Raw genomic sequence first — 11,648 nt, 5'->3', positions numbered from 1 at the left:
TTTCGTCACTTTCTCTCTCCTCCACAATTTTTTTTTTTTTTTTTTTTTTTCAATAATTTTCCCATGCAAGATGCTCTTGCATCAGAAACACAAGCTTGACAGTACTTATTTAGCGAATTTACAGGTTGCTTCCCCATTGTATCCTATTAGATATTTCAAATGCATTTACATTTGTATGCTTGCCTGAATGCTTTTGTGAACAAATGCCTACCATGAAGCAAATCCTGGAAATCACAATATATGTGTGTTTTTCGAGTTGGCAAGTTCCAGAGCAGTATTCTTTTTTGAGTATCCAAGTAGCAAATGTATGGTACAAAACTAGATTGCAAACAATTCAAACATAGCTCATTTCTACTACCACTAGCATTTAGTTTCAGAGTATACTACCCTTCCGTATTTAGGCCCCTTGCCAAAAGCTTGATTTACAAGAAAGAAGGCAGAAACCTTTGTAAAGGCTTTATACATATTCCATTTGCAGAGAAATTATATGGTGATCTCTTCGATGTTGTCACATATTAATATATTATGTTTGTTTCATAGTCCATATCTGGTTTACAATTTTTTAATTGTATAACGACACTATGGAGGGCACAACAGCTTGCTTAAGTTAGTTAAAAAATAGAAAGATACATTGCCTTGGTGCAAAACATAAATTATTCCTTCTAAAGGTTGACACTGTTGAAGAAATAGCTTCGTTCAGATAATTGGATGACAATATAATCTATCTTGAGCTGCACATAACATGCATGCATACCAGTATAGCTTGGCCTATATTAATACATACACATATATTAGAATATAGATCAATTATTTTGTCATCCACTAAATCTGCAATTTTATCCAAGTATATAATCGGTCTGTTTATACAGATTTACTCCTTGACAATTCATGTTTATATATTGATCAAGCCATGATCATGATAGGCTTATTTGCATATACGTAATCAGATTTAAGTCTGGTTAAATTCCATTGGAGATCGGTAACTTTGTGTAGAGTTTGATTAAGTTCAAATTAACCATAATTGACACCGATTGGTAATCGATTAGTTTGTATAACAAATCCCTGTTAGGGAAGAGACATGTCTACCAATCGATTAGTTTGTATAAACAAATCCCTGTTAGGGAAGAGACATGTCTTGAGTGGACATGTCTCCGTCCACCCAAGATATAGTCTATTCAAACCATATATATGCTAATACTCGGCCAGGCAAGAGAGCATCAAAATTCATTGATGCTCTGCCTTCGGTGCGAGTTCTGAAATTATACCTTAACATTCAGTATTTATAAATATTGAATACATATCACATACAATTGAAACATTTTACTATTCTATTCTTACTTCTCTCATCCTGATAATGGATCACAAAGTGTAATCCAAAACGTCGACGCTAAAAAGACATACACAATCAAATCCAGAAACAAAGATTTCTCATATCAAGACTGTCATATTCTGAACAGAATTCACAGACAATAAATCAGAGATTAGAAATCATTCAAATCTGATATAAATTTAATATACTTTAATAGAAACATAGTGTCATCGCGAGCATCTTTATAATGACTGTCCATACCAATAAAAAAATACCTTCAAAGTTACTTCTTTGTTGTAAAGCATCGAAAAATTATTAATTATCAAACCTAAATTTCTTGAATATTCGTAACAACACATACAAGTACTACCAAATAGCTGATATGCATAAACATATGAATATTTATAGCCCTCTTGACTAGGCACTCCATAAAATGACTTGAAAAACTGAATGTGCAAAACTTGGTGAACAGAGCTACAAATATTTGTGCCTATTGATCACTTGATAGCACCTCTTATTTCATTGGCAAACAAAACTATGGGAAAAAGTGCAAATGTTGGCACTGTTCACTATATACTTTTCTCTGCTGACTTGGAGATGGAGACTGCATTTTGTCAAACTGGGGCGAGTGCAAAATTCAATAGCTAACAAACATTATAAATGAACTATTGGCCATCTCACATTCTACTAAGCATCTAAATTCCCTTGCTAACAGCTCTGTTAACTGCCCCTTGCTGTCAAGAGATTCCTCCATTGCTCTTTTTAATGATGCTTGCTTGCATAGCATATCGCTCATATGTTAGCTTGTTTATCTTTTTATGATTCTATTCACATATTCCTTCAGTTGAAAAGGAAAACTCAAGGTCGATCCTATAATTCATTTTGTAATACAAGATTGAGGTTGTACCCATTCTGCCAAATTTATTCATGGGCTCATACACCTATATGTAAGTGCCTTCTGACATCAAATCCACTAAATAGTTCGGCAAATCACTGACCTCGCTACTAAACTAAATAGCAGAAATATAAATCAAGTTCAACATGTGACAGAATCAATCCCCTCTATAGCCAAAAACCTATTGATAACATAACTTGCCTTGAAGCAATTCCATTACAACTGGAATTACATTAAAGCATTGTGATTCAAATAAGCATTCAAAATGCAACTAAACCTATTGATAACATAACTTGCCTTGAAGCAATTCCATTACAACTGGAATTACATTAGAGCATTGTGATTCAAATAAGCATTCAAAATGCAACTGTGAAGCTGATTAAATGCGTGAATCTAAAAGTTCATGCACATGTCAACCTACCAAGTTTTACTTCATCATGATGGCCCTGGGTTTTTGTAGAATAATTGTACCTTTACCACTATGATCCCTGTTGCAGGAACAAAATAAATTCAACACTTTGTTGGAGAAAATGTTTAATAGTCTGCTATTATGAACCAATGAATGCCTTTGCTAGTGGTAGTTGCAGAAAAGCTCTGATAATTAAGTGCTTTTACCATAAGGTAACCAACTGCTTGGAATATGTAGTAATTAGAAGCAGTAGTTTTCCACATCCAAATTTGTTATTTGTAAGAAATTTTGTTAAAAACTGCAGAGGATTTACATCGCTGTTGCAGTTTTTGCCTTGTGATGGATAACAGAGTGTGGTCTGAAACATTGGTGTTAAAACCTCTACCCAAATTTTATCCAGAAATCTTCACAAGTAATAGGTTGTATTTCTTAGCTTTCAGAACACATCTGAGAACTTTGACATATGAAAGAGAAATGCACACCCATAGATTGGCAGAGGTATTTATCTTGGTTTTAAAAGAATACCAAATATGCCATGATCATCCCAGCCATCAGAGATAAACAGTATTTTAGCTATGCAAAAATTACTTTTATTAGGGCCAAAAAATTTAATTTATAAATAATGAGATTATATGAAACACAAAATAGCGTCAGCAACAAAATGGTCTCAAACCACCTTAGCAAGGCAAAGCTAGAATGCTCATTTTTGACATAAAGCTAGCCCTTGATGAATGTGAATGTCTTCAACTAAGAGATAAAGTGCATTTCCTAAAAAAAACAATCCCTAACAAAATGCAAACCCCAGGCTCTAGTATATCCCAAGCAATCCTTAACATCAGGCCTGATATGTATTCACCTAATCAATGAAATTGAACAGCAGATTGGGTTGAATGAATGGGTTAGACTCAATGATTTCAAGATCAAGTCTATTTCAAAGAAATTCGGATATGGCACAATGACAAGAGCACACTTAAACTATGAATGCTACAATACAAGTTCAGTCAGAAGCTAGTGAAGAATTTAGAATACGGTTTGGCAGCTTCTCTAAAAAGAGACTAGAGAACTTATGCCCTTTCAGCACATTTATAGCTTGATTACAGAGCTTCCTCCCAAGGGGTTCAAGTAATTTTTTAGTATCTTGTCTAGTAAGTTGTTTCTCTCTACAACTGTGTGTACAACCATTCAATTCTTTCCCAGGTAAACTATCTGAAGCACAAATAGGACTCTCCGTGAAGTTGTTCGTCAGCTGATAGATTGGATGCTTATCAGAAACTATTTCAATAGATTTACGTGAATCAACACCTAAAATTCGTAGTGGAGTTGCTTCTGTGACAAAATAACTTTGAAGAGCATGTGAAAGGGCTAGATTTTCTTCTAGATTTGGAATCGTTCCTGTTAATGTTTGGACAGCATATTCAAAACAAGGATTTGACAAAGGAAAATCCCTCTTTCGAACTTTTTTCCTTCTGGAGGGGATAGTTCTGGACTTAATGGTATTGCTTTTAAGGCTCGTTGACCAACGTCTGTCCTTTAAGGCTGTTGTTTCCCCCTGTACATGATCATCTGCAGACAAACATTAGCTCAGCAGCAAACTACCTATCAATAACCTAAAAGTTATCCCCACAGATGTAAGAGATGTACCAAATGGGCATCAAGCTTAGTAGTATGCAAACATTCTTGAAAAAAGCCTAATTGTTAATGAAAGAAGGTGAGAAGTCTGTACATCTATTACTAATTGAATGAGGAAGGAAAACCAAAGGAATAAGAAAGTTCAGACGAAGTTACTCTTTACATGCGTCCGCACTGTTGCTATTTAGATCAAAACTGCATTCCCCTTCTTTACTGTTGAATCCATTCACATCATCTTCATTAATAAATGGAATCCAAGAACCTTCAGAGTCATTTAAAACCCATCTAACTTTGGTTGGCCTTATATTGGGATCAAATGAGGCATTCTGGAATGTACCACTAGAAACCTTCCTTTTACGACCAACTTCACCTTCAGACTTGGCTTTTGGTTTATACCTTCCAATCTTCCCAGTTTCAAGAAAACTGAACACTTCTGCTTTGGATCTAAATCGCCGTTGAGATACAGGATCATAGAAATACTGCAGACAGGACAATAAAAAGTAACAAATTTTATGAGCCAGTTCATGCAATTCATAAGCAATCTCAGACAGGCATGAAGCATACAGATTTGGAGATCAAAATTTTCATACCATTCCCAATACTGAAACTCAAACTACTACTGTATAAATGCTGGCAATTAAAATCGGAGTTCCATTATTATATGTTAGTATACGAGTCAAACAATACCAGCCCAAGACCTGCATCTGCTAGCTGCTTGATTCCAAGGAAAAATTCACATTCATCACTTCAATCAGAAAATCAACTTAAATTTAGACACTATCAAAAAAGATAATAAGATTCTACTCTGAACTCTTTCAAATGAGATATAGAATTGCACAACAACATGCATTCCCTAAGATACAAAGCTCTACTCTACAGCTTAAAATCCACAACCTCCAAAGAAGGCATTTTTATGCATGAAACCAATCTCAAGCTCAGAACCCTATTATCTCGATTCTCAGACATTATATAACCCAACGAATCATAAAATTGTTGAAGCATTCAGCTAACATATATTCAAGATTGCATAGCATAAATCCAAAAGCAGCAGAAATTAGATAAATGTGACAGACTAGCTACCTTGTCTTTTGTACCAGCACTTGAACCTGTTTCTCGGGTTTTTAGTTCAGTAAACCATCCTTCAGGTAACCAATCTGGTGACTGAATAATTTCAGTAAATTTGCGTGATATTTGTCTTCCTCTTCTGGGAGTACTTAAAATAGGTTCCAGCACTCCCCCAATAACAGGCCCTAAAGCTTTATCTGACTGTGCCAGCATTTTTCCCTTATCTTGGTCACGAATAGCTTCTGATCCTGCAGCTTGGCTTGTACTTTGACTGAGAATCCCAACAGATCCTGATGTTTGACCCTTACTGTGATCATTGATTTGAACAACTTCTGTCACTTCTCCCTTACTCTGATCATTGGTTTCTAGTGAGCCTAAAGCTCCCCCCTTATATGATTCATTTAATCCTTGTACAGCTGCATCTTCTTCCTGATGCTGTTCACTTGATCCTCTGAAATTTGCTGCTTCATCCTGTTGCTGATTTCCTTGGAGACTACTAATATCCCCAGTAAGACTCGTACCTTCAACCTCTGATCTAGGAACTTCCTTTGATTTTTCTCCCATAGCTGAAGGACCTGCTATTGTATACCTGCTTTGGTTGCCACTTGTTGATAAAACTGGTGATGGACCGGCTACTTCTCCCTCGTGTCGGTTGGGTATACCTAGATGCACGCCCCTTTGTTGTTCATTTCTCTGAGGTAAGTTGGCAACACTACGTTCACCTATAGGATTCCCAGGCCCAAAACCAAGAGGATTTGCAGAGCTCCCCCTGACTCCAAATTCATTAACATCACCAGAAACAACCTTCTTATGCAAATCATCCAGAATCTCATCCAACGAAAGCATAATTTCAGACTCAACTCCATTAAGAGAAGTATTATCTCCAGCTGGGACTCCCTGCCCAAAGTTCATGGCCGAAGAGCGCACATCCCTCTTAATTTCACCACTACCACCCAGATCAATTGCATTAAAGTGTCTCAAACCTTGGGAGGAAGCTTCAATACCACCTCTCCTCTCAAAAATTTCAAAGGATTTGGAATTAGAATTAGAAATAGGGGAAACATTCTTGCTGACAGAACTGCCTCCAGCTTGCATTGTCGGAGCCTGTTTTGAGAAGGGGAAATCCATGACTTCAAAACCACCTTGGAAGTTTAAAAAATCATCAAACTCCTGGAACCCTCACAACTAACCCTGTCCAGTGAAAACACTCTGCGTGCTCTTTTCATTAAACCTTGCTCTTAAAACCCTTAAACTTCAAAAATTCTTAAACCTTCCCAAAAAAACCCAACCACCATTTCTAAATCGTATATGCTTTTTGTAGTAATCCAAGTTTTCCTAGATTTCATTGGTCGCAGAAATTTTGTTCAACACAGACAGATCCAATTCATCTTAGAAAACACTCATTATCCAAACAAGCCCTTCCACCAGAACTTGACAAGCCAAAAGATCATCAGCTCCCCTAAAAGAACCGACTTGTACTGCTAAAACCAAGATCCAGCCATATAATGTCCCAACGCTGATAATACCATATCATTGAACGTCTTTTGAAAACCAAAATACAACTTTCGACACACTGAGCTTTCAAAAATCTCAAAGGCTACCCACCAAACCAAGGCCAATTCATTTCTAACACTGCTTTTTTTTATACTACAGACGACCAAGCTTTCTCTGAAAAAAAAAGCCAGAAGCTTACAAGTTAAACTTTTGAGCTCCAACCTAATAACTGTGAATAAGCCCTCATAAAGAAAGGTTTACTCTTGCACTGATGCTATGACTGATTTCTCTTTTAAAAAGTTAACCTTTCTCAAGAAAAAATAGTCAGCTTAGAAAGGTTTACTCTTGCACTGATGCTATGACTGATTTCTCTTTTAAAAAGTTAACCTTTCTCAAGAAAAAATAGTCAGCTTAACCCCTAACACCCCTTTTTCTAGCACAAACCTCAGAAGTTCGTTCCACTCCGAGCAGTCAGAAACAGAACTTCTGATAAACCTTAAACAATTCAAACAAGTCCTTCCACCAAAAACTTACAACCCAAATCTAGAACTAATTTCTTCTACCTGTACAAAAATCACGCCATTCTGCTCAGTGCCTAACCCACCCCCTTAAAAGCCATCCCGCTAAACACTGATAACTAAGAACCATAACTAGGTCAAAAACAGATCAGAAGACAGCACACGAAAAATTACCTCGTCTGAAGACAAAGCTCATTTGGGTACATTTCACGCACCTCGTTTCTGCACTTTTCTCGGCACTGGCAGCTACAGACAACATCAAACACTTTTCAAACCCTAGCTTTCCTCAACATCAAAAGAACCGTACAAGCATTGCCGGCATACCCGTCACACGAATCCTGTCCGATGAAAAAACAATTCCAGCTTACAAAATCCCAGCAACACTTCCTTCGTCAGCACAAACCCCGAGCCAGTTAAGAAGACTCGGCAAAGCATTTTTGAGGATTCTGTCCACTACAATACCCTATAATCACCTGGATATCCGCGCCTGTCAACACCTGATCGAATTTCAATCACAGGAACATACGAATTTGATGGTTTCACAGGCGGTTTAGGGGGTCAATTTTTGCGGATTTCGGACAGTGTCTGGTGGTCTCTAGTAAAACCCACATAAGGAAATAACACGGTTCGAAAGGTGAGTTGACGTATCGCCTATCCAGCAGTATGATTCCGTAGAACCAGTCCAGCGTGGAACTGATGCACGAAAAATGGATATTTTAGTAAGACATGTAAAATTTTGGAATTTTATTTAAGAAGATTTGTTTGACATTTTGTACTGTATTTATATGCCTTTGGACTGGAGTGGGGAAGGTTTGTCATGAATGATGTTGTTTCTTCTATATTTTTCCATTTAAAAAAAAAATCTGTGGGTTAGGTGCACTTAATTCATTTGGTTTATTGCACATCTGTGGTGCTTGCGCGTGATGGGTTGAATTTCTGTTTGAGCATTGTACTTCCGTAAGTAAATACCGCTGATCGCACATTTTATATGGGGGGAAAGAATACGGACGAGGAAACTAAATGTAGTTTTATGATATTTAATTGCAGATTAATCAAATTGATATTAGAGAGAAATATTTTTTTTATAAGAAAATACGGTGTTAGTTTAGTTTTATGGAAGGGATGGGGTTCAATTATTGTTCATAGTCTATTATTACTAGCACTTGCATCTTTGAAGGGTGAAAGAGTTACGCCGATAGTTTTATATATCAAATTAAGTTACTAAATGTTGACACAAAATAGTTTTCTAATAATATTTTCTATACATAGTAGAACATTGGAAAGATAATTTTAAAATCTTTATTATTTTGTCTTCCTTGGTAACCATGGAATACACCCTATTAAACCTTTCTTTCATCGAGGTTTGTCCTTTCTTTTAAATAATTTGTCTTCTATGCAACTTTTGTTGCTATCTTTGCACCATTTTTCATCTATAATGAACTTTATAGGATCTTGGTCATTATGGCTTGTACTTTGATTATCCTCCTCCAAAAGCATGGGTGCTACATGAGCATTTGAATTGTTATTAATGAAGTACAAACTATTGTAGTGGTTTCCATCATGATATGAGACATGAAGTGTGGGTGTTTCTGAGCGATCAATATTGTAGATTTGGGATATTAGACCCTTCAAATAGTGCACATGAATGTTAGTTCGAGTCACCATGGAGGTTGCATAAATCTCACAATGGTTTACCCAAGTTCCATCTTCTACCATTTTTTCATAGTAATCTTCAAAATTCATCTCATCTTTCTAAGAAAAGAAAGCTTCAAAGTCTGAACGATTCTCCATAATGTACTCCACTACCATACTACAATACTTTGAGTGTTGCTCTTGGTCAGCTTCAAGTTGATATGCTACGACTCTAAAAAAAAAAAAATCATTTGGTAGAATTTGCACCAGTCTTATGTGATGTTCTCGTTCCCCTTTGTGAGCAAACAATTAATAAAAAAAATGGTGTACGGTTCACTAGAGAGTGTTGTACGGATAATGTATAGTATTAGGAAGAACAGATGCTCGTGTGAGTCTGTATGGTAGAACGCAGAAGCTCATATGGTAGCCCAACTTGGTCGTACGGGTGAGGCTGGTTCGTATGGTAGACAGGATGACAACACATATGGTGTTGAAGGTATGTTTTCACTAGGTCATACGGTATAGCAGGTCATACAGAAGTGAGAATGTAACACAGGAATATGTTTGAAGGTCATACAAATAAGTGATGAGCAGGTCATACAATGGATACTAAGCAAGGTTGTACAGTGTAAGGCGAGTCATATAGATGGAGGTGTCTATGTCAAATGACATTGTGCAGATGAAGTCGGGTGATGGTGGAAGATCAATTCACTTAATACAACCAAGATAAAACTCAAACAAGGATGGAAAATGAACACAGAGATATTCAATTAAAATATTTTCCAAACAATGGTGTTCAGTTCACTGGAGAGTGTTCTACGGATACCGTACAGTATCAGGAAGAATGAATGCTCAGGTGAGTTCGTACAGTAGGCCACATAAGCCTGTATGGTAGCCCAACTTGGTCACACGAGTGAGGTTGGTCTGTATGGTAGACAGGATGGCAGCTCATACGGTGCTGAAGGTATGTCTCCATTGGGTCGTACGATATGGTAGGTCGTATGGAAGTGAGAATTATTAAGGCTAAAATTTGCACCTTGTTAATCTAAACAAGTTTAACAATCTTGCCTAACATGGGATTCATCTTTTGCATGTGGGAAATGCGTAACTGGAAATGAAACCTCTGGATTCTAGGCCAGTTCCTATTGAATAATCATTGATATCTCTAAAGATTAACTTGCATTATTGGGAAAAGGGATAGAAGTTACTAAAATAAACCTACGATCTTAAACTCTAAACTGGAGAACCAGGTGATACACCGAAAAATATGGATACAAAACACATGAACAACTTTACTTTGGAATATTTTCTCCATGACTTAAACACTTCTACTTTGTAAACGTTTGCATAAATATTTCACAATGAGGTTTTTTGAAAAGAAAAGCTAAGGAAATGGTAACATTTCACTTAACAGTCCTAAGAAATGACACACAATGTAACCTGCAAACAGACTTACACTTCTACAATATGGTAGGGGTTGAGACAGAAAACTAAGGAGTTCTAAAACTCACAAATTTATCTTATCAATCAGACTTTTACACAAAATTGCAGAGAAAAACAAAAGGCTTAAGATCAATTAAGAAGGAAATTGCTCCAAAATGCTCTAATTCATATATCTTTTCAGAATATTGAGTTACAAAAGACACAAAAATATCTTAAGGACACTAGAAGAATGTCACAAAATCTCTTTTTTGCATAATCTGAACTGCCCCCAAAAATAGAGCTCAAAATACTAAATACAAACCCCTTAGGGTCGAATTCAGAAAACAAGGCTACAGAAAGGGAGTCAAATCTTATCCAAAATGATGACTCACTGCCTCACAACCCTACTAAGTCAAAATAGAACCTATGACTTACTGAAACTACCCTCAAAAGACTCAAAAAATCAATAAATGACCTCAAATTGCCAAGATAAAGTCAAAATTCGACCCATAGTCCTGAAATGACTCAAAATCCCTCAAATATTTTGTCCATGACCTTAAATGATAGTACTAAGTCTTTGAAAACAATTACTCCTAAGACTTAGTATTTTTAAAAACATGTCATATTGACTTATTAGTCCTAAGACCAATTCAAATTCTTTTCCTTTCTCTTATTTGCATTTAATAAATAACAAAAATATTACAATGACTTAAAAATGTCATTTAATACTTATGTTTTACAATACTAACCAATGCAAATAAAAAAACAATAATAACACCTAACACTTAATATTACTTACACCCCACATGGCACATGTATTTCATTTATACTTTGAAAAAATGAAATTAAGAAACTCTCTCACCCACAGATTCCAAAGTCCATCTAACATAACAAAGGGCACTGTATTCATATTCGCAACCCTAAAAGTTGCTCATTCTTATTTTGCATTATATGGAAAACTTGGAAGAGGAACTCGCAGGAAAAACTGCATCTAGGGTTTGTAGAGTTATGATTTTACTTGCAACCGCCATTTTGCTTCTTTGTTATTGCTCTATTGTTGATTCAAGTTGGAACCATATTATCTCACTTTGTGTACTAGAGCTGCCACTTTTGAGGGTTTTCTTTTTTATTATTTGAAGCCATGACTAGACACTAGTACATTTGGGTTCAATTTTTGACCTTTATTGGTCGAATTTTCAACCCAATTTTTGACTAAATTTCGACCAAATTTGACCAACCCATTGGTCAATATTTTTTTGGTCGAAAACCCAACAA

The 11,648-nt window shown here is 36.1% G+C and overlaps 1 protein-coding gene across 11 annotated transcripts; it reads right to left on the bottom strand.

Annotated features, from left to right (window-relative positions):
- Nucleotides 1-3,522: 3,522 nt before the first annotated feature.
- LOC149580120 (uncharacterized) lies at nt 3,523-8,078 on the bottom strand. 11 transcript variants are annotated; one of them, XM_089789479.1, is made up of 5 exons: nt 7,644-8,025; nt 7,494-7,565; nt 5,323-7,364; nt 4,406-4,721; nt 3,523-4,176 (listed from the first exon to the last, which is right to left on the bottom strand). In XM_089789479.1, exons 3-5 carry the CDS (start codon nt 6,433-6,435, stop codon nt 3,611-3,613), a joined length of 1,995 nt encoding a protein of 664 aa, XP_089645605.1. In that variant the 5' UTR covers nt 6,436-7,364; nt 7,494-7,565; nt 7,644-8,025; the 3' UTR covers nt 3,523-3,610. The 11 variants fall into 11 exon arrangements, 9 of the variants coding, with proteins under 9 accessions (XP_089645605.1, XP_089645614.1, XP_089645586.1 ...); XM_089789488.1 differs by having other exon boundaries at nt 5,323-6,975; XM_089789460.1 differs by having other exon boundaries at nt 5,323-7,106; nt 7,189-8,025.
- Between the last annotated feature and the right edge of the window lie 3,570 nt (nt 8,079-11,648).

Source organism: Cupressus sempervirens, chromosome 1 (assembly GCF_028749045.1).
Source record: "Cupressus sempervirens isolate cs-2001-9-10 chromosome 1, ASM2874904v1, whole genome shotgun sequence".
In the NCBI taxonomy this organism is placed as follows: Eukaryota; Viridiplantae; Streptophyta; class Pinopsida; order Cupressales; family Cupressaceae; genus Cupressus; species Cupressus sempervirens.
The sequence above is the reverse complement of the archived record's forward strand: the minus strand, read 5'-3'. Positions and strand labels throughout refer to the sequence as shown.

What these genes read in the sequence shown, in the direction of transcription:
- LOC149580120 (XM_089789460.1), bottom strand. Translation starts at nt 6,435, where the DNA reads ATGGATTTCCCCTTCTCAAAACAGGCTCCGACAATGCAAGCTGGAGGC. An exon ending in GTGCTGGTACAAAAGACAAG is followed by an intron (nt 4,722 to 5,322) that starts GTAGCTAGTCTG and finishes TCCTGTCTGCAG; the next exon opens with TATTTCTATGATCCTGTATC. An exon ending in TAGCAACAGTGCGGACGCAT is followed by an intron (nt 4,177 to 4,405) that starts GTAAAGAGTAAC and finishes GTTTGTCTGCAG; the next exon opens with ATGATCATGTACAGGGGGAA.